Raw genomic sequence first — 27,920 nt, 5'->3', positions numbered from 1 at the left:
AATTCTATGGTGCACTTAAAAGGTTTTGTCATCGCAGTTCTTAATATATAGGGATAATATCCCCCTCTCAAAAGTCTGTTGTTGTTGAGAAGGGGGGGGGGGGGGGGGGGCAAACAAATCAAGTATTTTGACCTTGAGGTCAAAGTCACATGAAGGCCATGATGATATGCACCACACTGTCTTAAGGTAAATACCATAAGCAAATGTAAAACAAATATAAAAAAAAGTTATGACCCAGTCAAGATTGTACGAGAAGAACCAAAAATGAAGAAACACTAATAAGACAAAACACTTTCCTTTGTCTATTAGGAGACATGATTGAATAAAAATGTTTAAATGGGTTTTAATTCAATACACCAAGAATAGCATTATGTTAACAGAAATTGGGATGACAAAATGAAAAGGAACACACACACATTATGTAAAATATTTATTACAAATAATTAGCCTCCAAGGTCTCCAGTACTGTTCAAATGGACCAGGATAGTTGTCAAGTATTTGCCACACACAGCAGGACAGGATACCTCAGTTACCAGCTGCTAATTCTCAAGATCCACAAAATCAATTGTGTGTATGCAGCATGTTAATGTGGTTCTGCTCTTTGTCTACAGCAACAAAACCTCATTAAGGCTGACCAAATCGAAGTCCTGTTGAGGAAAAAGAGTAAATTCTGTTATTTTTTTGTTATATATTCTAAATAAAGTTTACAGCGTCATATAGACAAACAAGTAATCAAATTATTTTTGTAGCTATAAATGGAGTTCAGTTCTGATTACAACTAAAAGTCCTGTGAACAAAGCTCATAAAATGAAAACCCCTACCCCCACATAAAACAATGACAATGTCTATAATTTCTAAAAACTTCCCAAAAATGATTCTAATTTAAAAAGAATATAACAGGTACACCATAGCATTATATCGTTTAGAGTTTTCATAAATTCTAAGAAAGGGTTAAGGAGGAGTTGCAAATAAAGGTACAAAATTGTATATAATGAACTGTTGATACAACACAAACTATGTCTTATATAAATAAGAAGATGCTGTATGCGTGCCAATAAGACAACTCTCCATCCAAGTCACAATTTATAAAAAGTTACCAATTTATAAAAAGTTAACAATTATAGGTCAAAGTACGTCCTTCAACACGGAGCCTTGGCTCACACCGAACAGCAAGCTATAAAGGGTCCCAATATGACTAGTGTAAAACAATTCAAACAGGAAAAACCTACGGTCTAATCTATATAAAAAACGAGAAACCAAAAACACCTATGAACCACACCAACAAACGACAACCACTGAACAACAGGCTCCTGACTTAGGACAGATGCATAAAAATGCAGTGAGTTTCAACGTTTTAACATGCACCAACCTTCACCCTAACATGTGAGAGTAGTGTAACATTACAACATAAAAAGACACACTATAAAATATCAATTGAAATGGCTTAACTCGATCGAAAAGACATTTAAACAAAAACAAGTAAACATACACTATATATACAAATAAGTTTGATCTATGACACAATATACATACAATATTAAAACGTAGGTGCCTGTATGTTATTTTGATAGTAAAATGCAAATGTTGAAATTAAGAGGACAATACCTTAATCTTTGCAAATCATTAAAAGTCAATGAGCCATGACTGAAAATGAAGGGCCTCAAAAAGGAGACGGGCCCAGATAATCTACACGGATATGGGATGGGTCAATGCTAGTACAACTGCATAACAAATATCATTGACTTAACATTAATGGTTCTTCTTAAACTGACGTAATCACATACTTTATAACATTTAATCTACTGGACATTAAGCAACCAACAATATAACAATCAAATGAAAGGTTCAAGGTCATTAGACTATGACAGAGGGTGAGGCTAAAAAATCTCCCCATGAAATGAGTTGTGCCAATGCTAATACAACTGCATACCAATTATCATTATTAGTGGTTCCGTTTACATTTACCTAATCTCAAACTTGTTTACAAAGTCAAAGCAGCAGCCACCGGATATAGCATGCCTATGTATTGCCTCGGCTACTTTGGTCAGGTTAGACAAAAAGCAATAGCAAAGTTCATGATTTGCTAAGGAAACATCCCAGTAATAAGTTTATAAAAAAGCCAAATTAAAATGTACACAATGGCATTACATAGATAAGTTTTTATTCATTAAATTCTTATTAGGGGTAAAGAAGGAAAAGCAGAAACAATTGTGCAGTACAATAAATGAATATAACCAAACATTATTTGATAAAGAAAAAAATAGGAGGTGCAAAAGAGTATCATGTGAGTAAGATCCATTGAAAGTTTCACAAAATTCTGTCAGGGTGTTCATAGACAGTTTCAGATACAAAAGTGGGATGGAAAGACAACAAACAGACTGACTTTTCCATCACTATATACCTCCCTTTTCAGAAAGTGTCTCTTGGTCACCCGATATAACAAACTTTTTCTCATTTTTGGCATTTCTCTACAATCAAAGCACCTACACTAGTTCAGGACACGTTTGTCTGACATTAATTCTCTCTTGTTCATTAGTTGATCCACCCAGGTTGTCATACACAAATTGTTGATCTTTCTCAATCAATTTTTTGATAAGCTCATGACGTTCCTCATCTGACAACTGCCTGACACTATCCTGTAAGTAAAAAAAGGTACTCCATGTATAGTCCATAAGGTCAAAACAATAAAAAGTAAAATGCTCCGTGGGGACCAGCTTGATACAACCACAGAGGTTGAACCATGAACAGTAAGGCCAAGTATGACCAAGTATGGATACTACATTCAAACTTGAAACAGCTCTGAATTTGGATTGTGATTAAACATTTGACACAGCATAGGTTTCTGACACAGAATGAATTAAATTGGTCTACATTAAGGTCTAAAGGGTCCAAAATTAAACTTAGTTTGATTTTTACAAAAATTGAATTCTTGGGGTTCTTTGATATGCTGAATCTAAACATGTGTTTAGATTTTTGATTATGGGCCCAGTTTTCAAGTTGGTCCAAGTTGGGGTCCAAAATTAAACTTTGTTTGATTTCAACAAAAATTGAATATATGGGGTTCTTTGATATGCTGAATCTAACCATGTATTTTGATTTTTGGGCCCCGTTATCAAATTGGTCCACATTGAGGTCAAAAGGGTCCAAAATAAAACTTTGTTTGATTTCATCAAAAATTGAATTCTTTGGATCCTTTGATATGTTGAATCTAACCATGTATTTAGATTTTGGATATAGGACCATAATAGGTAAATTAAAATTTTTTAAGTTCTTAGACCACATTCATTCTGTGTCAGAAACCTATGTTGTGTCAAATATTCAGAGCTTCCTCTCAAAAAGTTTGCATGTGTTTTGAAGTGGTTATTTAGCAATGTAATTTTTTCCCTCAGTATTAACATTAATTTGGAAGTAAGTTAAAGGATTTCAGTTAACCAAAATTATTTCACGCCTAATTTATATAAACCAAATCCACGTCGATATATAACATGTACAACAATCAAACATCAACCCATGCCAAACTGGATGTAATTGAAAGACATCTAGAGGTCAATATACAGTCAAGAACAAAAGACAAAATAAGGAAAAATATAGCGAATTTTTTAGAATTATTATTTTTGCATGTATATTTGCAATATTTAAAATGCATAGTTTAAAATCTTTTGAGTTTTAGGTTCCACCTACCATTTTAGAAAACTGGGATGCATTGCAGCTAGTCTATTAGACAACATTTTATAGTTTTGAATGTTTCTTCATCAGTTAACTAAAATTAGGTGGAGGTATGTTCTTATTTCTGACAGAGGGGTACTCAACCTATATCAACTTGTGCATGAAGCGATTGATAGTTGCTAGATACTGAATGATTTTACCACAAATTTGTGAAAGTTTTAACCGGTGTATATACTTAAAATATGTTAATAAAGTTCATGTCTTTTTCAGGACTTCTGATCCAACCAAGTAGTATGTAATGTTTGTGAGATATGGTTTTGGCCAGTAGGATGTTCATGAAGGACCTGTAGTACAAAGTATATCACTGGATTGAGCTCATTGTCTAAGTGTATTATTAAAGTGCTTTGCTTTGAGCTCAGTTCATTGTTATGCAATTCATTCTTTGTGAAATAAAGATTTGACAGACAACTCTCATGTACAAGGAATTGTCAAAGTAGTATCCATTCTATGTACAATGTAAGTAATAGGGAGATAAAAGCATTTTATTTAGATTTGAACCAAACATTTTTTGTCCATTAGCCAAACTAAAAAAAAAAGCACAAATTCACCAAACAATGCTACTGGCGCTACTAGCAATATGATGCTAGGTTCTTTTGTTACACTTTATTTTTTTACATCTGTACCGCCTACTGGCGACTCAGTCCTGAGTGTAAATGGTCGTTCAGTATGTTAAGAAAAAGACCAAAATTTATAAGGCCTATCTGGCCTAATTGATTTCTAAAATATATTTCATTGTACATGTTCAACATTTATCATTCATTTGTTTATTTCTTAATTTGTGTGAATTAACAGTAAATGTTAATTACTACACTTTCATACCATAACAAAACTGCCTTACTGTATTGGTATCACTTATATTTGTATCCATATAACAAAAAAAACTGAAAAGAGAATACTTTTGCAATAGCTTTTTCATATTGAATACTAAAACTTTTTAGATATTTAGACATATTAAGTAGATGTTCATTATATCCACTTGACATTTTATCATATGACTTCTGTAGTTAGTTATGAGTCTTTGAAGCATGCTCACAAAGGTTCTTTTGTTGATATCATTTTCATACTGGTCAAAACTTTTTTTTGCTTTGACCAGCTTTGGAGGAGATATTTTCAAAGAATTAATAAAAAATAACACAGAAATTCACTTTCTAGCTCATCTAGCCCCAATCATCATGTCAGACATTGTCATTACTAAAAAACATTAAATGTCTTCTAAACTGAGAAACAATTTCCACATTTAACATAAATCTTTTACTTATGATACTGACAATCCCCCACAAAGTGATATAAATAGAACCATACAAATAGTAAGCAAATACATGTTCTCAGATACCATCTCCCATATAAAAAAATCACATTAAGAAAAAAATGAACCTATTATGTGTTCCTCTCCTAGCTACAAAATGTATCCAAAATCAAAGATGTGGAACATATATATTCTATCATAATCATTTGGTAATTAATGCAATCAGTATCTCTTCCATGCCCGTGTTGAACATAAAAAACTAAATATTGCATAAACAACAACCCTAATGCTCATGTTGGTTGTCATTGTGCAACACAGTTAATACATAGAAAACATAAAACATAGAACTCCTTTTGTCATATAAAACACTGTCAAACATCCAATCATACTATCCACACTGATCTGTGTCCACACTTGTATATATATATATAATATATATATATATTTACTAGTATTCCAGCAGAAAACAAACACAAAATAAAAAAAAAAATCCTACAAAAATAAAATACATTCAAGCAGAAACACCAAACAAACAGAAAACCATAACAAAAATCCAATGTAAATAAAACACATTCAATAACAAGATCATGCAAGACAAACAAAAAGGTGTAATTATATAATAACCATGTAATTACCATGTTTCTTTATTACTTCATGGGTCTGATTTTATTACCTGTTGATTACTGGCACGTGCTGCCAAACCGAAACTTTAACGAGAGAAAAATCAAATTATGCCAAAACTACTATATGTATTGAATAAAAATTTAGAATAGTTTAAATATATCCAATGTAGATTTTGAAAGTTGGCAGGTATTAACACTTAAGTCTCCTCGGAAACTTAAATTTGAGCAACACTAACCCAACAATCAATCATGAACTGTTATAGTTGTTATCATATTTGAAAGCGGTTCAAAATCCTTCATTAACTGATTTTGTTCTTATGTTGTGCTGTTACACAATTATCTCTGGTCAGGGGTTGGGTTTTGAGCACTTGTTTACATTTTAAATCCAGTCATTTTCTGTATTTGCTTGTCCTAAGTCAGGAACAAGTAATGATTTTATTAAATAAAATGTTAACACAGAGATGTCTCGCCTATTTGTTATTTTGATAATGCAAATGTTGAAATTAAAATAGCTAAACTTGAACATGTAAGTTATGCAAATATTCAAAGTCAATGAACCATGACTGAAGGTACAGGGCTAAACAATCTCCATGGAAATGAGATGTGCCAATGTTAATACAACTGCATACCAAATACCATTGACTTTTCATTAGTCGTTCCCTTTAAAAAAACCTAAACACAAACATTTACTTGTAAACTATGTAAAAGTTTCAAAGTCTTTGAACCATAATGAGGGGATGAGGTTGTATAATCTCCATGGAAATGAAACTTGCAAATGCCAATATATTTGCATACCAAATATCATTGACTTAACATTAATGTTTGATCTTAAACTGACCTAATCACAAACTAATACATGTAAACTTAGCAAAGTTTCAAAGTCAATAGATCATGACTGTAGAGGCATGGCCATATAATCTCCATGGTAATGAGATGTGCCAATGCTTATACAACTGCATACCAAATATTATTGACCTACCACTAGTGGTTCCCCATAAACTGACCTAATCACAAACTAATACATGTAAACTAAGCAAAGTTTTAAAGTCAATTAACCATGACTGAGAGGACGGGGCCAAATGACCTCCATGGTAATGAGATGTACCAATGCTAATACAACTGCATACCAAATATCACTGACCTACCACTAGTGATTCACCATAAACTAGACCTTATCACAAACTAGTACATTGTTGACGCCGCCACCGTCAACACCGACTCCGAAAAACAGCATACCTATGTCTCCATTTTGACTCCATCAAAGCGAGACAAAAATGAGATGTGTTAATGCTTATACAACTGCATACCAATTATCATTGACCTACCACTAACGGTTCCCCTTAAACTGACCTAATCACAAAATAATACATATAACCTGTTATCACAGAGATATGTCTCGCCTTTTTGTAATTTTGATAATGCAAATTTTGAAATTAAAATAGCAATACTTTAATATGCAAGTTATGCAAATATTCAAAGTCGATGAACCATGACTGAAGGTACATAGCTGAACAATCTCCATGGAAATGAGATCTGCCAATGTTAATACAACTGCATACCAAATATCATTGACTTATCATAAGTCGTTCCCTTTAAACAAACCTAAACACAAACATTAACTTGAAACTATGTAAAAGTTTCAAAGTCAATGAACCATGATGAGGGGGTGGGGCTTTAATTTATAATCTCCATGGAAATAAGACTTCCAAATGCCAATAAATTTGCATACCAAATATCATTGACTTAACATTAGCAGTTCATCTTAAACTGATCTAATCACAAACTAATACATATAAACTAAGCAAATGTTTCAAAGTCAATAGACCATGACTGAGGGGACGGGGCCAAATATTCTCCATGGAAATGAGATGTGCTAATGCTTATACAATTGAATACCAATTAACATTGGCCTACCACTAATGGTTCCCCTTGAACTGACCTAATCACAAACTAATACATGTAAACTAAGCAAAATTTTCAAGGTCAATAGACCATGACTGAGGGGGCAGTGCCAAATAATCTCCACGGAAATGAGATGTGCCAATGCTTATACAACTGCATACAAAATATCATTGACCTACCACTAGTTGTTCACCATAAACTAGACCTAATCACAAACTAATATATTGTTGATGCCGCCGTCGCCGGAAACAGCATACCTATGTCTCGCTTTTTGACCCCGTCAAGGCGAGACAAATATCTAAGCAAGAGTTTCAAAGTCAATAGACCATGACTGAGGGAGTGGGGCAAAATAATCTCCATACAGAATAGGTTAGTTATGAATTTAATATTTGTACTGCAGGTATCTACCATGTTGATGATGCACCATATTGGCATCAACCTGATGTGATTTGAATATTGTATTTCAAGCCTTCACAAATACCTGTGAGGTAGGTTATGTTATGTTGAATCTATGTGCGTTATGCTTATTGTATTGTCTGCTTTAGAAAGTGCTTTATGCTTTGTTTGCACGTATGTTCTTGCTTTGCATGTATATGTTATTTTTAAATATGCTTATTTAAATTTGGTATTTAACAGTTCATTGCATTACTGTTATAATGTGTTACTAATGCACCGACATATGCATTATGATTAGATTTGGTATTTAGATGTGTTTATGAGACAATAGAATTGGAGATCACTATTTCCGACTTCATGAAATTATACAGTATTCTTTTATTATTGAAATGCTTGGAAAAGTAAACAGTTTCCTTGTTCATAATTGTTAACATAATGTTTTAAATCTTTTATATAGTTACTTAATTGTATTACATCCATTAATATAATGTATTGTTATTACAGGGTATTTATTTTGGATTATAGTATAAACTACGAAATAAAGAATCCGTACCCCTTAGATTGTTTCTTGTGTGTTTATTGCCCAGAAACAAGACTACAGTAATAAGATGTGCCAATGCTAATACAACTGCATACCAAATATCATTGACCTACCACTAGTGGTTCACCATAAACTGACCTAATCACAAACTAATACATTGTTGACGCCACCGCTGCCGCCGGAAACAGCATACATATGTCTCGCTTTTTGACTCCGTCAAGGCGAGACACAAAAACATTTCTTGTGTCAGGCAATTGGACGTCTTCTTAACCAAAAATAAGTTGTACAAGTCAAGACCAGAAAATACAACCATATTGAAATACAACCGTATTGAAAGCCAAGGAACTTCAAAACATCATTGGCACATTTCATCTACTACAAAACAAACATTTGACGGAATTTACTCTGGTTGTAAATTCTTCATTAACTGCAGTCTCTCAAACTGTCTAGAATACTAAAGCATTTATGTGAGTCTGTAAACTTTGATTAGATTGATTATCATGGAAAATGTATGTAAATTTATAGCTCATCTTTACATAACTTGTGAATTTGAGTCAATCTATGGATATAATATGATTTTATATGTGTCAATGAGCACCTTCCAATTTGTATTTATCAATTCATTTGAACATTATGAAATACCGTAAATATATTGGACAGAAGTGTTCTTATTCTTAATGAACATCTGTACACCTGCCAAAATTGATGTAAATGTATATTTTTCATGTAGTTCACATGAAAGTCTGTAAAATGTATCATATATTTGCAGACAATAACTTTTATGGTATAAGTGGCAGGTAAATTTGATCAGGTTAATTTCACTTTTTGGAATTAAAACTTATGTATTTACCTGTAACTCATATACATTTTTTGCAGTTGTGTTCCTTTTCTCTTTTAGTATAAGAGGGTCTGTCAGTGAACATTTCGGTAATGAGGTGACATTTGGATTACCTGAAATATTGAAAATATACTAATTCACTTGATTTTTTCTTCTTTGCTACCCAAAAGAGCATTTTCCACACTAATACATTATATATATACACAAAAATGTAAAGAACATGTATATACCTGACAGCTGCTTGTATTCATATTTAGCCAAGTTAATATTACTTTTTCTCTAGATTACGAATTTTTTAAATAAGACTTCATATTTTGAAATGTTTGACTGTACAATTTAAGTGACATTTTAAAATCCTTCAAATTTTATCTCAATCTTTTTTTTCAAGTTATAAGAGGTTATACATTTGTTATTCCCTTTAGTTAAGTATGTGTCTGACAATAAGTTCTTTAACAATGTTTATATAATGTTGACATATAAAAATTAGGAAACTGAGAAGACATTAACGACAGCTAATCCCATTGCACATTATTAGTTTGTTTTTATCAAAACTATTTTCTTAAGACTCCAATGATTATGTATTCCATACTAATATGTACATAATGCAAGTAGCCACATTTCAACCTTTTTTTGGCAAAAAAGTCACATATTGCAAAATTAGAGCCTTTAACCTGAATTTGTGCTATTTTTAGCTTTTCCCACCCTTACAATATGCATTCATATAAAAATAAAATGCTTCGCTGGGCGCAGCTTGATACGACCGCAGAGGTCGAACCCTGAACAGTTGGGGCAAGTATGGACACAACATTCAAGCTTGATACAGCTCTGAATTTGGATTGTGATTAAATATTTGACACACCATAGGTTTCTGACACAGAAAGAATGTGGTCTAAGAACTTGATTTTTTTTTAATTTACCTATTATGGTCCAATGTCCAAAATCAAAATACATGGTTAGATTCAGCATATCAAAGAACCCCATATATTCAATTTTTGTTGAAATCAAACAAAGTTTAATTTTGGACCCCAACTTGGACAAACTTGAAAACTGGGCCCATAATCAAAAATCTAAACACATGTTTAGATTCAGCATATCAAAGAACCACAAGAATTCAATTTTTGTTAAAATCAAACTAAGTTTAATTTTGGACTCTTTGGACCTTGATGTAGACCAATTTAAAAAACGGGACCCAAAATTAAAAATCTAAAAACACGGTTAGGGTGAAGGTTGGCGCCTGTTAAAACATTTAAACCCGCTGCATTTTTATGCACCTGTCCTAAGTCAGGAGCCTGTTGTTCAGTGGTTGTTGTTTGTTGGTGTGGTTCATAAGTGTTTCTTGTTTCTCGTTTTTTATATAGATTAGACCATTGGTTTTCCTGTTTGAATTGTACGTGTTTAACACTAGTCTTTTTGGGGCCCTTTATAGCTTGCTGTTCAGTGTGAGCCAAGGCTCCGTGTTGAAGGCCGTACTTTGACCTATAATTGTTTACTTTTTACACATTGTGACTTGGATGGATAGTTGTCTCATTGGCACTCATACTACATCTTCTTATTTATATTAAACTAACTAACAAATTTGCAAAAATGAAACTTTGGTGAAAGAGAAATATATTTAGGCCAATTTGAGCCAAAATTTACTTGTCTATGAGTTTGCATTAAAAATTGAGGATTAATGCGCTCCATAGTATACTAATTTAAGATTTCCAGAAAACCAGGGGTTATTCTTAGTAGTACTTGGCTTCTGAAAGGCAGTTTTTTCTTACAAGACTTTGAACATGGGTTGAAAATTGGCATATAGAAAGGTGATACATGTACAATTCAGGATATACTTGGTTTCTATGAAGTTAAACTTAAGGTAAAATATTAAGAAAGCTGTGAAAATTTCAAAATTTTGTTGAATAGATAGGGATTTTGAATTGGTGGTCCCACACCTTTAATGCCCCCTCTGCTACAGCGGGGGCATAAAAATATAATGGTTGTTTAAATAAAATCCAAATAAATGTCTGGCGAAACTTATTTTAAGAAAAGCTATTATGATAGATAGATATTACTTTTTCATTGTCTTTCATTTAGATAATAGTTTAAATTTGTTGGTGTGTTTAGTTCTCAACAAGTTATATGCAGTTCCATTACTATAAACTTATTCCACTTTCTATTCCTTATTAATTCAGGTAAAATTGAAATACATATGACCACCACATGTTAAATATGAAAGAAGGACATATTTGTGAATCACGTGTAGCTCTCATATACTTATAATCAATATTTGTGAACAAAAATGTTCAAGAAATAATTACTTAATAATTTAGTAGTGAGGAAAAATTCATTTTCTCCTCATATAACAAGCACTTTTTGAAAATAAAGTGTTATCTCTTGTTCACAAATGTAATACTTATATAAACAACCCAGAGTAAAGTCAGCTATGTAACATATATGTCACAAAACAATAAACGGGGTGAAACTACTTTTGAATCACTTGAAATGATTTTCTCTCTAAAAAACAGGGTTGTATAATATCAAGACACCTTATCATTGTCTAAATCTTATGCATTTTTTCACAATTAACTAAAAATAAAAATTTTGCTTTTATTCCGTGGTTGATCGTCATAGCAACCCTTACCAGATGTAACCGCTGAAGTCTTTGGATCAACACCTCCCAGACCTGTAACTTGTGGTTTGGCACCAAATATACTAGATCCATCTAATAAAGATAGAAAATATGTGTTTCTTATTCCTGAGTTGTCTATTAACTTTGATATAAATAAGGTGAATACTTTTGTAGTATTCTCATATTTTGTCAAATTTATGATATCAGACATTGAGAAGAGTTCCTATACTTTTGGAGTTTAAATCTGCAGGTTCTTTCAAGAAAGTAAGGTTTGACTTACTATGCAAGTTGGCATATCAAATTTTCAAATGGACAGTATAATAAATATTGTTTTTTAAAACATTTTTTAAATTTTCTTCTATTATTTTTTTCAGCTTTTTTTCTAATAACAGCTAACTGCATACATGTATATTCCTTTTTCATGTGTTTGCTTATTCTAATAAATGCTGTGTAATACATTGCAAAAACAAGAAACAATGTAAACATTTGATAAGAAACTATGCAAATGCCCTACATTTATTACACTTTATTTGGCTGTTTAAGCGCATTTTAAATACAGTTAACTGTTGTCTCGAACTAGGGTACCTGGTTGACCCGAAATTTTGGATGAGTCGAAGTTTTCTCATGGTCCCGAAACATTGTTCCGTATAAATATATGTATTTCGACTCCTGATGAGTCGAAATTGGATGAGTCGAAATTTCAGTTGACTCGAACTAAATTTATGGTCCCAACGTTAACAAAAGCATTCAACATTCGTTATTTATCTCGAACTAATAAACAAATGTCAAAACATGACCTCAGGGATTTAAATGGATTGAAGAGTTAATCTGACAATACATGTGTAATTAAATTTCCGGTCACTGATCACTGTATTGATTTATGACATTCTTTTTCCACAAGTGTTTACCTAAGATTATCCTTGATCACCATGATAAATAATTAGTGATACACTGTTATAGTTTATGAAAAATTATTTAAAATGCTTTAAAAACAATTAACTGTAATCATACACTAATGAGCTTGGTTGTGTATAAAGAAGGAATTAAGACTTCCATTGATGATCAACTAAAAACTACTCAATCGGCTTCTTTATTCTTTTTGTATTTTCTCGTGCAGAAAAAGATTAAAAGAAAAGAAAAAGAAAAGAAATCAAAATTTTCTAAAATTTCTTGTATACGAGAATGAACAAGTTTGTCAACTTTAAATAACGCTAAGATCGATTGGAAATTACTCTCTCGGCTGAAAACCACAGGAAACAATTGTAACTGTACAAAGAAATAAATAAGAGACGAAAACATAAAATGTTATTATAATAACAAGCATTCTGAGAGTATTGCATGGCAATACATAGTCCCCTACCGGGTAAAAATTCATTTTACTGGAACAAAATGCTAACTTGTTCTATTACTTGTCATGGTGTAAACAAAAGAAAATATCATGTCAATATCTTCAAGCACGACTAAAAACAGTGTGGAAAACTGATTATATGAGTGAAAAAAACATTAGATATGATTAATAGTTCTCTAAAATTAGATATGATGTAATACAGTGTATATCTATTTTCAAATTATAATCAAATATAGATTTGTAACTTATCTATAAAATGTCAACAACTTTTATCTACACAATGTAATGTATTGAAATATATACATTAATAAAAATAGATTATTATCTAATTAAAGGATTTCTCTTCAAATTTTTTTTTTATATATATAGCATTCAGAAAATTAGTTTATACTAAATAACAAACAAACCTGCCAAAAAATTCTTCAAATAATTTAACAAAGAATATCTTTTAAAAAATGAGTTATCTCCCTTTGTACAGAAATATGGTTTAACATAGTATTCTAACATTAAATATGGTCCAGAGTTATGATGGTCCATAACTCTGGACTAAATCATCAGACCGGAACAAAATTTGAACTTGATCTATAACTTGTCATGATAAAACTATATACCAAATATCAAATCAATATCTTCAAGAACGAAGAAAAAAAGTGTGGAAAGCTGATTTGTAGGACTGACGGATGGACAGACCGACAGATGAACAAACGGACAGACGGACGAAGTGCAAACCTAAAGTCCCCTTCCACTTCGTCGGTAGGAGACTAATAAAAGACCATAACATTCAAACACATCCATCTGAGACCAGAATATCAATCCCCTACCCATATCCATCCCGATTTATTTTAGCCTTACTAAGCTAAGCAAGAGTTGTGTCCCTTGGTCTGTCAAACTTTCGGTTTTATTTGAGTCGAACTACAGATATCCTTGAAATATTTCTCTGGCCTGGCTGACTTCGAGATAACGAGGTCGACTGTATATGTTACCCAGGCACATGATCATTTTTTTAAACATACCACTTGTAGCTTGTCCAATATTGATTCCAGCAGCACCGATGGTAAGACCAGTTTGTAATGGTGTAGTTCCACCTAGTCCAAATCCAGTTGATGTTTGTGGGGTCCCACCAAGTCCTGTAGCTGGCTGACTTATTGTACCTCCAAGACTAAAACCAGGCTTTGCTTGTGCAATTCTACCTAATGTTGGACCTGTGGTGGTTTTAGCTAACCCACCCATGGTTAAATCAGTTGCAGGTTGAGTTGTTACTCCAAATGATAATCTAGTTGCTGGTGCAGAAGTTGTTGCCCCTAGTAATGTTGTCTGTCCAAATGATACACCTGTTATTAAAACAAGAGTGCACACGCTGAAATGTCTCGCCTTCTTTACTAATCATTGATATTATGTTGATAGTCCTAAATATAAAGCTTTATTACAACTGTCACATAAACTTAACATTAACCAAGTAAACTAAACATTGACCAATGAACCATGAAAATGAGGTCAAGGTCAGATGAACCATGCTAGGCAGGCATGTACAGCTAACAATTCTTCCATACAACAAATATAGTTGACCTATTGCTTATAGTTTAAGAAAAACAGACCAAAACACAAAAACTTAACACCGAGCAATGAACCTTGAAAATGAGGTCAAGGTCAAATAAAACCTGCGTGACTGACATATAGATCATAAAATATTTCCATGCACCAAATATAGTTGAACTATTGCATATAGTATTAGAAAAAAAGACCAAAACTCAAAAACTTAACTTTGACCACTGAACCATGAAAATGAGGTCAAGGTAAGATGACACCTGCCAGCTAGACATGTACACCTTACAATCATTCCATACACCAAATATAGCTGACCTATTGCATGCAGTATTAGAAAGAAAGACCAAAACTCAAAAACTTAACTTTGACCACTGAACCATGAAAATGAGGTCAAGGTCAGATGACACCTGCCAGCTAGACATGTACACCTTACAATCATTCCATACACCAAATATAGTAGACCTATTGCATACAGTATAAGAAAAACAGACCAAAACACAAAAACTTAACTATAACCACTGAACCATGAAAATGAGGTCAAGGTCAGATGACACCTGCCAGTTGGACATGTACACCTTACAGTCCTTCCATACACCGAATATACTAGACCTATTGCTTATAGTATCTGAGATATGGACTTGACCACGAAAACTTAACCTTGTTCACTGATCCATGAAATGAGGTCGAGGTCAAGTGAAAACTGTCTGACGGGCATGAGGACCTTGCAAGGTACGCACATACCAAATATAGTTATCCTATTACTTATAATAAGAGAGAATTTAACATTACAAATAAAATGCTCCGCAGGGCGCAGCTTGATACGACCGCAGAGGTCGAACCCTGAACAGTTGGGGGAAGTATGGACACAACATTCAAGCTTGATACAGCTTTGGATTTGGATTGTGATTAAATATTTGACACAGCATAGGTTTCTAACACAGATTGAATGTGGTCTAAGAACTTAAAAATTTTAAATTGGACATTCACCTATTATGGTCCAATATCCAAAATCTAAATACATGGTTAGATTCAGCATATCAAAGAACCCCAAGAATTCAATTTTTGATGAAATCAAACAAAGTTTAATTTTGGACCCTTTTGACCTCAATGTGGACAAAGTTGATAACGGGGCCCAAAAATCAAAAATCTCAATACATGGTTAGATTCAGCATATCAAAGAACCCCATATATTCAATTTTTGTTGAAATCAAACAAAGTTTAATTTTGGACCCCGATTTGGACCAACTTGAAAACTGGGCCCATAATCAAAAATCTAAATACATGTTTAGATTCAGCATATCAAAGAACCCTAAGAATTCAATTTTTGTTAAAATCAAACTAAGTTTAATTTTGGACCCTTTGGACCTTAATGTAGACCAATTTGAAAACGGAACCAAAAATTAAGAATCTAAATACACGGTTAGATTCGGCATATCAAAGAACCCCAATAATTCAATTTTTGATGAAATCAAACAAAGTTTAAATTTGGACCCTTTTGACCTCAATGTGGACAAAGTTGATAACGGGGCCCAAAAATCAAAAATCTAAATACATGGTTAGATTCAGCATATCAAAGAACCCCATATATTCAATGTTTGTTGAAATCAAACAAAGTTTAATTTTGGACCCCGATTTGGACCAACTTGAAAACTGGGCCCATAATCAAAAATCTAAATACATGTTTAGATTCAGCATATCAAAGAACCCTAAGAATTCAATTTTTGTTAAAATCAAACTAAGTTTAATTTTGGACCCTTTGGACCTTAATGTAGACCAATTTGAAAACGGAACCAAAATTTAAGAATCTAAATACACAGTTAGATTCGGCATATCAAAGAACCCCAATAATTCAATTTTTGATGAAATCAAACAAAGTTTAATTTTGGACCCTTTGGACCTCAATGTGGACCAATTTAAAAACGGGGCCCAAAATCCAAAAACTAAATACACGGTTAGATTCAGCATATTAAAAAAACCCCATGAAATCAAGAATAAAACCCCATTCAAATTGGTCAAGAAATAAGCAATTTATAGGAAGTATCTTCTTTTGCACAATCCTGTGCTATTAAATATTTCTTGCTATTGCGCAATACTGTACAATTGACAATTTCTTGCTATTGCGCAATATTGTGCTATTGGATATTTCTTGCTATTGCGCAATACTGTGCAATTGAAGATTTCTTGCTATTGCGCAATACTGTGCAATTGAAGATTTCTTGCTATTGTGCAATACTGTGCAATTGAAAATTTCTTGCTATTGCACAATACTTATTATATAATAATTTACACATCCTGTTTGGTGTGTATCTCCTACCATATCATTATTATTTGATTTTAAATATAAATCAGAAATAACCAACTTAAAATGGAAAATTTTAAAAGAAACAAAAAAGGAAAAGAGTAAAAAAGGAAAAAAAAATAAATCCCCCCCCCAAAATTTTTTGAACCCCCATCATGATTCATTACCCCCAAACTCAATCCCAGCCTTCCCTTTGTGGTATGGTACCTTGCAATACAATTTCAGAGAGATCCATACACTTGAACACAAGTTATTGTCTGGAAACTAGAAAAAAATGTGTTTTTTGGCCCCTTTTTGGCCCCAAATTCCTAAACATTTAGGGCAAATACCCCCAAACTCAAACCCAGCTTTCCCTTTGTGATATGGAACCTTGTAGTACAATTTCAGAAAGATCCATACACTTACACACAAGTTATTGTCATGAAACTAGAAACATGCTTGTTTTTTGCCCCTTTTTTGGCCCCTAATTCCTAAAATTTGGAGGCAATTACCCCCAAAATCAATCTCAGCATTCCTTTAGTGATATGGAACCTTGTGGTACAATGTCAGAGAGATCCATACACTAACACACAAGTTATGTCTGGAAGTTACAAAAATGCTTATTTTTGGCCCCTTTTTGGCCCCTAATACCTTTACTGTTATTACCATAACCCCCAAAATCAATCCCAACCTTCCTTTTGTGGTATTGAACCTTGTGGTAAAATTTCATAAAGATCCATTCACTTAAACTAAAGTTAGAGTGCGAAAACCAAGTGTCTTCGGACGACGCCGGACGACGACGACGACGACGCCAACGTCATACACTACAAACCAGTAAAAGTCTGAAATGGCCTATATCTGTACTCGACTGTACTGATTTTTACTCGACCAGTCTGAATTGGTCTGAAATTTACTTGATAATACTCGACTGTAGTCTGAACCATACTTAACAGTCTGAACTTGTACTAGACCCTTACTCGACCAGTACTTAACCATTTTAAATGCGTCTGAACCATGCTCGACCTAGTCTGAACCATGCTTGACCTAGTCTGAACCATACTCGACCTAGTCTGAACCATACTCGACCTAGTCTGAACCATACTCGACCAAGTCTTAACCAACCTAGACCTATTTTTTGTATCTATCTATTGTATTTCATCAATTTAGGAACTGTTTTTAACAACAGCTATTTCCCCTGGCTAGAAATTTGAACAACAATTTGAAATTAAAAATGTATTCAATATAGCATTGAAACCAAAATTTCACAATAAACATAATATAACTTCATCACCATATTCATCAACACTTATATACATACATATATATCACCTTTAAAATAAAAATAAAACAAGCTGATCAAATAATCTCAAAACTGAATTGCAACTAATATTTTCAGGTAAACGGACAGAAAGTCACAGGACAAAAAGTCACAGGACATAAAGTCACAAATTTGATAGGACGAAAAGTCACAGGACAAAAAGTCACAAATAGTTTGTTGACAATTGTTTGAATATATAAGAGAAAGATCTTGAAATATTTTCTTTTTATTACATATATTCATTTTTAAGTTTAGGAAATTGTTCATAAGCCTTGATAAATGAAAATTTATTAAATTTTAATCGTGCAAAGGATATATTTCTTGGCACCATGAAGCCATTTAAGGATCAAGCCTCTTTGACATTTTGTTTTCATAGCAATTATTTGATCATTATTAATATTTATTGCATAAATTTTAATTACATAGTTGCTTTATAAATAATAGTTTAAGAAGAAAAACCAAAATATTTCTTTTTAAATTAGTTTTTTCTTGTTCAAAGAAAAATAATCTCAAAACTGAATTGTGACTTTTTGTCCTGTGACTTTTTGTCCGTGACTTTTTGTCCGTGACTGTTGTCCTGTGACTTTCTGTCCTACATTCTATTTTCAATGTTATTCAAAATTTTTTGAATGTTTCAGATATATTTTATGGTTACTGGACAATTTTCACCATTAACTTAAGCCTCGTATAGATTTATGGTGTCAGTTGAGTTTAGTTAATAATGCAGTGAACATTTTTTTTATTAAAATATATATAAAATAGCATATAAAGCAACTTAATTAATTTAAAAAATGACACCTTTGTTTTGTTAAACCAAGAATTTAATATAATCATGATAATGAACTATCATAGTAATCCTGTGATAAACTTTTAAAAAAGGAAATGTGTTCCAAAGTTACAGTAAAAATTTATTTCAATTAAATTTAAATAATTTTTGTCAAAATTAAAGACATGGCATACAAGAAGCACTTTAATAAGGTTTAATTATACCTCAGTACATGTGTGTTTTACAGGTAAATAGAAAGCCCTATTTTTCTTAAACTCATGTATTACTTATCTAGTGAATTCAAAAGGCCTTGCGATTTAAGTTTCACAGGATGTTGCAATTTTGAATGAATGTTATTTAGAATTTAATACTCTCTGACCAGGTGTGATCTTTTTCATGAGTTTGCCCCAAGCAGGAGGTATTACTTTATACTTCACCACTAATCAGAAGAACAATTTTATTAATTTCTTTAATTTTTATCCCTTTTTGATATATATCGTATATAATATATCCCAAATTATAATAATAGATATATTTCTAAAATAAGGTTAAACAATTTCAGTGATTTTGTTGGCTGTTGTTACCTCATTAAAAAGATAATTATATAACTATTGTACATTTTTTGTATGTAACCATGAAACCTATGTAGTTTTTATTTAGGAATTTAGGAAAATTAATTTAAAAAAAAAACACATGCCATATAGGTTTAATTACCCTCAGTGTAGGTGTGGTTTTTAGGTAAAAGAAAATCTTTTTTTAACAAAACTCTAAAACTTTAAAATTAATATAATTAAATTATTATATAAGATAATTTGATTTAATTATCTCTATTCGATAAATCTGAGAATCATGTAAGAATGTAAAAATATGTTTTTATAATATATCTTTATTTTATTGTGGCTGTTGTCATGTCAGTTAAAAAGAAATTTATTTTAACAGTTAAAATTTAGAAAAAGTAGAGGTTATTTGGTCAAGTATGGTTCAGACTGGTCGAGTATTGTTCAGACCTTTGGTCGAGTATGGTTTAGACTGAAAAAAATAGGTCGATACAGGTCGAGAATGGGTTAAGACTGTTTCAGACTGGTCGAGTAATAGTTTAGACTATTTTCAATGGCAAAGATAAGGGTCAAGTACAAATCAGTACAGTCGAGTATGGTTAAGACTGGGGTCGAGTAATGTCGAGTAAAATTCAGACCAATTCAGACTGGTCGAGTAAAAATCAGTACAGTCGAGTACAGATATAGGCCATTTCAGACTTTTACTGGTTTGTAGTGATACCAATATACGACCACAAAAATTTTTTTGCGGTCGTATAAAAATCTGAACTTTTTTTTCAAGTAGTCACTGAACCATGAAAATGAGGTCAAGGACATTGGACATGTGACTGACGGAAACTTCGTAACATGAGGCATCCATATACAAAGTATGAAGCATCCAGGTCTTCAATCTTCTAAAATATAAAGCTTTTAAGAAGTTAGCTAACGCCGCCGCCGCCGCCGCTGCCGCCGTAGCCGCCGGATCGCTATCCCTATGTCGAGCTTTCTGCGACAAAAGTCGCAGGCTCGACAAAAAGTATATACATGTATTTGAACTCCCAGTTAATACATTTGTTTCCTTCAATGTTTTTATACAAAGTTAAGTTTGGAATTTTATATGTTGTTGGATTTTTTATAATCTACTTCAGTGAATCCTTTTCCTAAAAGTTCTACCCATCTACAAACAAAAAATTATCCCAAAAGAGATGTGCCCACAAGTGAGGATATAAAAAGTTTCTTTCTAAAAGTTGATAAGCCATATTTATTTGAGGGTTAGTCTCTGCAGAGCATATCTCAAAGATGAATACGTGAAAGATTTTGCAACGCAAAAACAAATTTTATCAAAAGAATGGCTATGTAGCATGTGCATTGTATTTCAAAAACTAGAGGCTCTAAAGAGCCTGTGTCGCTCACCTTGGTCTATGTGCATATTAAACAAAGGACACAGATGGATTCATGACAAAATTGTGTTTTGGTAATGGTGATGTGTTTGTAGATCTTACTTTACTAAACATTCTTGCTGCTTACAATTATCTCTATCTATAATGAACTTGGCCCAGTAGTTACAGTGGAAAATATTTTGTAAAAATTTACAAAAAATTTACAAAATTTATGAAAATTGTAAAAAAATTGACTATAAAGGGCAATAACTCCTTAAGGGATCAATTGACAATTTTGGTCATGTTGACATTTGTAGATCTTACTTTGCTGTACATTATTGCTGTTTACAGTTTATCTCTATCTATAATAATATTCAAGATAATAACCAAAAGCTGCAAAATTTTCTTAAAATTACCAATTCAGGGGCAGCAACCCAACAACGTGTTGCCTGATTGGTCTGAAAATTTCAGGGCAGATAGATCTTGACCTAATGAACAATTTTATCCTGTCAGATTTGCTCTAAATGCTTTGGTTTCAGAGATATGAGCTAATAAAATGCTTCGCTGGGGCACAGCTTGATACGACCGCAGAGGTCGAACCCTGAACAGTTGGGGCAAGTATGGACACAACATTCAAGCTTGATACAGCTCTGAATTTGGATTGTTATTAAATATTTGACACAGCATAGGTTTCTGACACAGAAAGAATGTGGTCTAAGAACTTGAATTTTTTTAATTGACCTATTATGGTCCAATGTCCAAAATCAAAATACATGGTTAGATTCAGCATATCAAAGAACCCCATATATTCAATTTTTGTTAAAATCAAACAAAGTTTAATTTTGGACCCCAACTTGGACAAACTTGAAAACTGGGCCCATAATCAAAAATCTAAACACATGTTTAGATTCAGCATATCAAAGAACCCCAAGAATTCAATTTTTGCTAAAATCAAACTAAGTTTAATTTTGGACACTTTGGACCTTAATGTAGACCAATTTAAAAAACGGGACCCAAAATTAAAAATCTAAATACACGGTTAGATTTGGAATATTAAAGAACCCCAATAATTCAACTTTTTGATGAAATCAAACAAAGTTTAATTTTGGACCCTTTTGACCTCAATATGAACCAATTTGATAGCGGGGCCCACAAATAAAAAATCTAAATTCATGGTTAGATTCAGCATATCAAAGAACCCCATATATTCAATTTTTGTTGAAATCAAAAAAAGTTTAATTTTGGACCCCAACTTGGACCAACTTGAAAACTGGGCCCATAATCAAAAATCTAAACACATGTTTAGATTCAGCATATCAAAGAACCCCAAGAATTCAATTTTTGTTAAAATCAAACTAAGTTTAATTTTGGACCCTTTGGACCTCAATGAAGACCAATTTAAAAAAATGGGACCCAAATTAAAAATACGGTTAGATTTGGCATATCAAAGAACCCCAATAATTCAATTTTCGATGAAATCAAACAAAGTTTAATTTTGGACCCTTTTGACCTCAATATGAACCAATTTGATAGCGGGGCCTACAAATAAAAAATCTAAATACATGGTTAGATTCAGCATATCAAAGAACCTCATATATTCAATTTTTGTTGAAATCAAACAAAGTTTAATTTTGGACCCCAATTTGGACCAACTTGAAAACTGGGCCCATAATCAAAAATCTAAATACATGTTTAGATTCAGCATATCAAAGAACCCCATATATTCAATTTTTGTTGAAATCAAACAAAGTTTAAATACTGGACCCTATCTTGGACCAACTTGAAAACTGGGCCCGTATCAAAAATCTAAACACATGTTTAGATTCAGCAAATCAAAGAACCCCAAGAATTCAATTTTTGTCAAAATCAAACTAAGTTTAATTTTGGACCCTTTGGACCTCAATGTAGACCAATTTAAAAAACAGGACCCAAAATTAAAAACCTAAATACACGGTTAGATTTGGAATATCAAAGAACCCCAATAATTCAATTTTAGATGAAATCAAACAAAGTTTAATTTTGGACCCTTTTGACCTCAATATGAACCAATTAGATAACGGGGTCCACAAATAAAAAATCTAAATACATGGTTAGATTCAGCATATCAAAGAACCCCATATATTCAATTTTTGTTGAAATCAAACAAAGTTTAATTTTGGACCCCAATTTGGACCAACTTGAAAACTGGGCCAAAAATCAAAAATCTAAATACATGTTTAGATTCAGCATATCAAAGAACCTCATATATTCAATTTTTGCTAAAATCAAACAAAGTTTAATTTTGGACCCTTTGGACATTAATGTAGACCAATTTGAAAACTGGACCCAAAATTAAAAATCTAAATACACTGTTAGATTCGGCATAACAAATAAATAAATGTGATCAAAGATTTTACAAATCTAATGCGCCATACTGTGCAATTAAAGATTACTTCTTGAAATTTTTCAATATTTGAAATTTGAAAAAAAAATTTTATTTGAAGAATAATTCTTTTTAATTTCTGAAATCTGAAATGAGAAAAAATTGGCCCCCCACAATTTCTTTTTATCCCCCCCCCCCTTTTTCCCCCAAAAAAATTCTTTCCCTCAAGATATGGTCATAATCTCAATTCAAATTTCCAATGGAGTTGGCAACCATAATTACCCATTTAAATTTACCATAGTGCTAACTTAATCTATTTTATAATAGAATTAATAAAAATATAGTGTCAAATCTTTCATATGGATTTTTTTGTAAAAAAAAAAGATGAAAACATTTGCAGATATTTTTACTGGTCTTCCTTTATAAATATGCATTTCTTTAAACATAATTTAAAAGCAGTGTAAGGGAAGTAACCAAAACGTTGTATTTGGATTACCTCCCTTACACTGTTTTAGATTATCTTTATTGTTCATTAACCATTACTTTATACATAATTTAAAAGCAGTGTAAGGGAGATAATTTCAATGATGTATTTGATTTATCTCCCTTACACTGCTTTAAATTATGTTTTGTACTAAAGTATTTGTCCATTAACCAGGACAACCTTGTTTTTCCCCCTTTTTTGCCCCTAATTCCTAAACGGTTTGAGCCATAACCCCCCAAAGCAAATCCTAAACATCCCTTTGTGGTATGGAAACTTGTAGTATAATTTCAGAGAGATCCATACACCGTTCCACAGTTATTGTCTGGAAACTAGAAAATGCTCATTTTTGGCCCCTTTTTGGCCCCTAATTCCTTAACTGTTGGTACCATAACCCCCAAAATCAATCCCAACCTTCCTTTTGTGGTATTTAACCTTATGGTCAAATTTCAAAAAGATCCATTCACTTAAACTAAAGTTAGAGTGCGAAAACCAATATGTATTCGGACGACGACGACGACGACGCCAACGTCATACCAATATACGACCACAAAATTTTTTTGCGGTCGTATAAAAACTGCATTTTACCCTATGTACTATTTTTTATCCATGTCGGCCATCTTGGTTCGCGGGCGGGGTCATCCGACATATTTTTTAAACTAGATACCCTAATGATGATTGTGGACAAGTTTGGTTAAATTTGTCTTAGTAGTTTCAGAGGAGAAGATTTTTGTAAAAGATTACAAAAATTTACGAAAAATGGTTAAAAATTGACTATAAAGGGCAATAACTCCTTAAGGGGTCAACTGACCATTTTGGTCAAGTTGACTTATTTGTAGATCTTACTTTGCTGAACATTATTGCTGTTTACAGTTTATCTCTAACTATTATAATATTCAAGATAATAACCAAAAACTGCAAAATTTCCTTAAAATTACCAATTCAGGGGCAGCAACCCAACAACGGGTTGTCAGATTCATCTGAAAATTTCAGGGCAGATAGATCTTGACCTGACTAACAATTTTACCCCCGTGTCAGATTTGCTCTAAATGCTTTGGTTTCAGAGATATAAGCCAAAATCTACATTTTACCCCTATGTTCTATTTTTAGCCATGGCGGCCATCTTGGTTGGTTGGCGGGGTCATCGGACACATTTTTTAAACTAGATACCCCAATGATGATTGTGGCTAAGTTTGGTTTAATTTGGCCCAGTAGTTTCAGAGGAGAAGATTTTTGTAAAAGTTTACGGACGACGGACGCAGGACGACGGACGACGGACGCAAAGTGATGAGAAAAGCTCACTTGACCTTTCAGGTCAGGTGAGCTAATAAATTAAAAAAAACATGCCAAATTTGCAATATTTTATAGAAATTGACACAATCGTCTTAGAACATGTTTTACTCATTGTTGAAGGCCATACAGTGACCTATAGTTGGTAATTTCTGTGTCATTTATTCTCTTGTGGAAAGTTGTCTTATTGGCAATCATACCACATCTTATTTTTATATATACCTGAAGCTGCAGGTTTAGGGGCCACACCACCTAGTCCTAAGGCTCCTGTACTTCCAGGTGGATTTCCAGACAGTAATCCAGTCAGGGTGGGCACCGCTGTAGCACTGGTGGCAGCAGGTATGCCTTCTAAAGTGAAACCAGTTGAGGTACTACTAGCAGGCTTAGTGCCACCTTCAAAACCAAAACTTCTTGTTGGAGCTGAGGTTGCCGCCAGATTGACTCCCAAGTTATACCAACCTAATATAAAAAAAATATATTTGTGTTTTTTATGTTGATTCTATTTGGTATAAAACAATGCATCAACATGCTCAACATGCTCAAGTATAAAGTAAATAATATAAAAGAACAGAGTTCCAATGTCTCCTGCATTGCACATATTTTATTTATCCAAGGTACAAGGGCTATAACTAAAAAAAGCACTTTTTTTTGTTCTATAAGACTATTTTTTAATATCTTAGAGAAATGAAGGCTTCAGAGCAAATGCAATGTGATTTCCATTATAATTAATATTTCCAAAGGGCATTATAAACTCGTTAAAAATATTTGATCAAAACTTATTTTTCGAAAGTGTCAAAGACATTGCTGATATAAACCTATGATATAAGTTTCATAAAATTTTGGCAAGAATTGAACTTATGAGAGCGCTAACAATGCAATTTTCTGTATATTAATATTTCCAAAGGGCATAACTCTTTTAAAATAAATTAATCTGCACTGATTTTCAAACTCATCATAGACATTGATGATATAAACCTTTAATATAAATTTTATAAATATCTGGCAAGAATTCTACATATGAGAGTGCTTATAAGGCAATTTTCCATATAATAAATATTTGCAAGGACATAACTCTTTTAAAATTGTTTGATCGGCACTGATTTTCAAACTTGTCAAAGACATTGCTGATATCAACCTAGGATTTAAGTTTCAGAAAATTCAGGCAAGAATTGTACACATGATAGTGCTAACGATGCAATTTTCCATATATTTAATGTTTCTAAGGGGCATAACTCTTTTAAAAATAATTGAACGGCACTGATTTTCGAACTAGTCCAAGACATTGCTAATATAAACCTATGATATGGGCTTCATAAAATCTGGCAAGAATTGTGCACATGAGAGCGCTAACGATGCAATTTTCCATATAATTAATGTTCTAAGGGGCATAACTCTTTTAAAAATAATTGAATGACACTGATTTTTGAACTCATCCAAGACATTGCTAATATAAACCTAAGATATAGGTTTCATAAATATCTGGCAAGAATTGTTCACATGAGAGCGCTAACGATGCAAATTTCCTTATAATTAATATTTCCAAGGGCATAACTCTTTTAAAAATAATTGAACGGCACTGAATTTCGAATGTCAAAGACACTGCTAATATAAACCTATGATATAAGTTTCATTAAAATCTGGCAGGAACTGTACACGTGAGAGCTCTACCAAGACGGGACAGACTGACGGACACCCGGTATTTCGATGTCGCCGCAAAGCGTTGCGCAGGGGACAAAAATATAATGTATAGTATAGTCCTACACAAAGGTTTTATAATTACATATTCAATTTCATATTGTAGTCACTTAAAAGGTTTTTCATGGGATTTCAGGTTTTCATATTTTGTATGAGTAGGCTTAAGTACACATGTTTTTTATTAAAAATATATTTTATCCTTAACACTGACATCCAGATATATTCATCACTAAATAAATGGGGAATGTGTCCATGGGACACAGATGATGCCCCCACTTGCATATAACGTTATAAACAGACATTACTCAAGAACAGTAAAAGTGACACTACCCAAATTTGTACTTGATCTGAGTTTTGTGGTAATAAGCATTGTGTATAAGATTCATAACATTTGGTTGAGGCAAACTTAAGTTAGAGAATGGAACCGAAAATTTATCCATTTGTAAAAGGCATAACTCTAGAACGGTAACAGTGACGCCACTTAAATTCAAACTTAATCTGTGTTTTGTGGTAATAAGCATTGTGTATAAGTGTCATAACATTTGGTTGAGGCACACTTAAGCTAGAGAACAGAAACGAAAAATTCAGCAATTTTTCCATTTGTAAAGGGGCATAAATCTACAAAGGTAAAAGTGAAACCACCCAAATTCAAACTTAATCTGTTTTTTGTGGTAATAAGCATTGCGTAAAAGTTTCATAACATTTGGTTGAGGCAAACTACAGTTATAGAACGGAAACCAATTTTGGGACGTACGGACGTACGTACAGACGGACAAGGGTAAAACTGAATGCCCGCTCTGCTACGGCGGGGGCATAAAAAGATTGGTTGTTCAAATAAAATCCAAATAAATGTCTGGAGAAACTTATTTGAAGAAAAGCTATTATGATATTAAGATAGATATTACTTTTTCATTGTCTTTCATTTAGATAATAGTTTAAATTTGTTGGTATATAAAAAAGATGTGGTATGATTGCCAATGAGACAACTCTCCACATTAGACCAAATGACACATAAAATTAACAACTATAGGTCACCGTACGG

The 27,920-nt window shown here is 32.6% G+C and overlaps 1 protein-coding gene across 3 annotated transcripts in view; it reads right to left on the bottom strand.

Annotated features, from left to right (window-relative positions):
- Positions 1-417: 417 nt before the first annotated feature.
- LOC127726711 (uncharacterized) overlaps positions 418-27,920 on the bottom strand; it is an 85,870-nt gene continuing 58,367 nt past the window's right edge. For 2 of the 3 annotated variants that reach the window (XM_052234177.1, XM_052234176.1), the window contains exons 10-15: positions 25,406-25,642; positions 14,242-14,559; positions 11,893-11,973; positions 9,285-9,385; positions 2,488-2,636; positions 418-647 (exon numbers count right to left, since the gene is read on the bottom strand). In XM_052234177.1, the coding sequence (XP_052090137.1) occupies positions 584-647; positions 2,488-2,636; positions 9,285-9,385; positions 11,893-11,973; positions 14,242-14,559; positions 25,406-25,642 (950 nt within the window). In that variant the 3' untranslated portion in view covers positions 418-583. The remainder of the gene's footprint in view (positions 648-2,487; positions 2,637-9,284; positions 9,386-11,892; positions 11,974-14,241; positions 14,560-25,405; positions 25,643-27,920) is intronic. The other variant, XM_052234178.1, reaches the window with a different exon arrangement.

Source organism: Mytilus californianus, unplaced genomic scaffold, assembly GCF_021869535.1.
Source record: "Mytilus californianus isolate M0D057914Y unplaced genomic scaffold, xbMytCali1.0.p SCAF_18, whole genome shotgun sequence".
In the NCBI taxonomy this organism is placed as follows: Eukaryota; Metazoa; Mollusca; class Bivalvia; order Mytilida; family Mytilidae; genus Mytilus; species Mytilus californianus.
The sequence above is the reverse complement of the archived record's forward strand: the minus strand, read 5'-3'. Positions and strand labels throughout refer to the sequence as shown.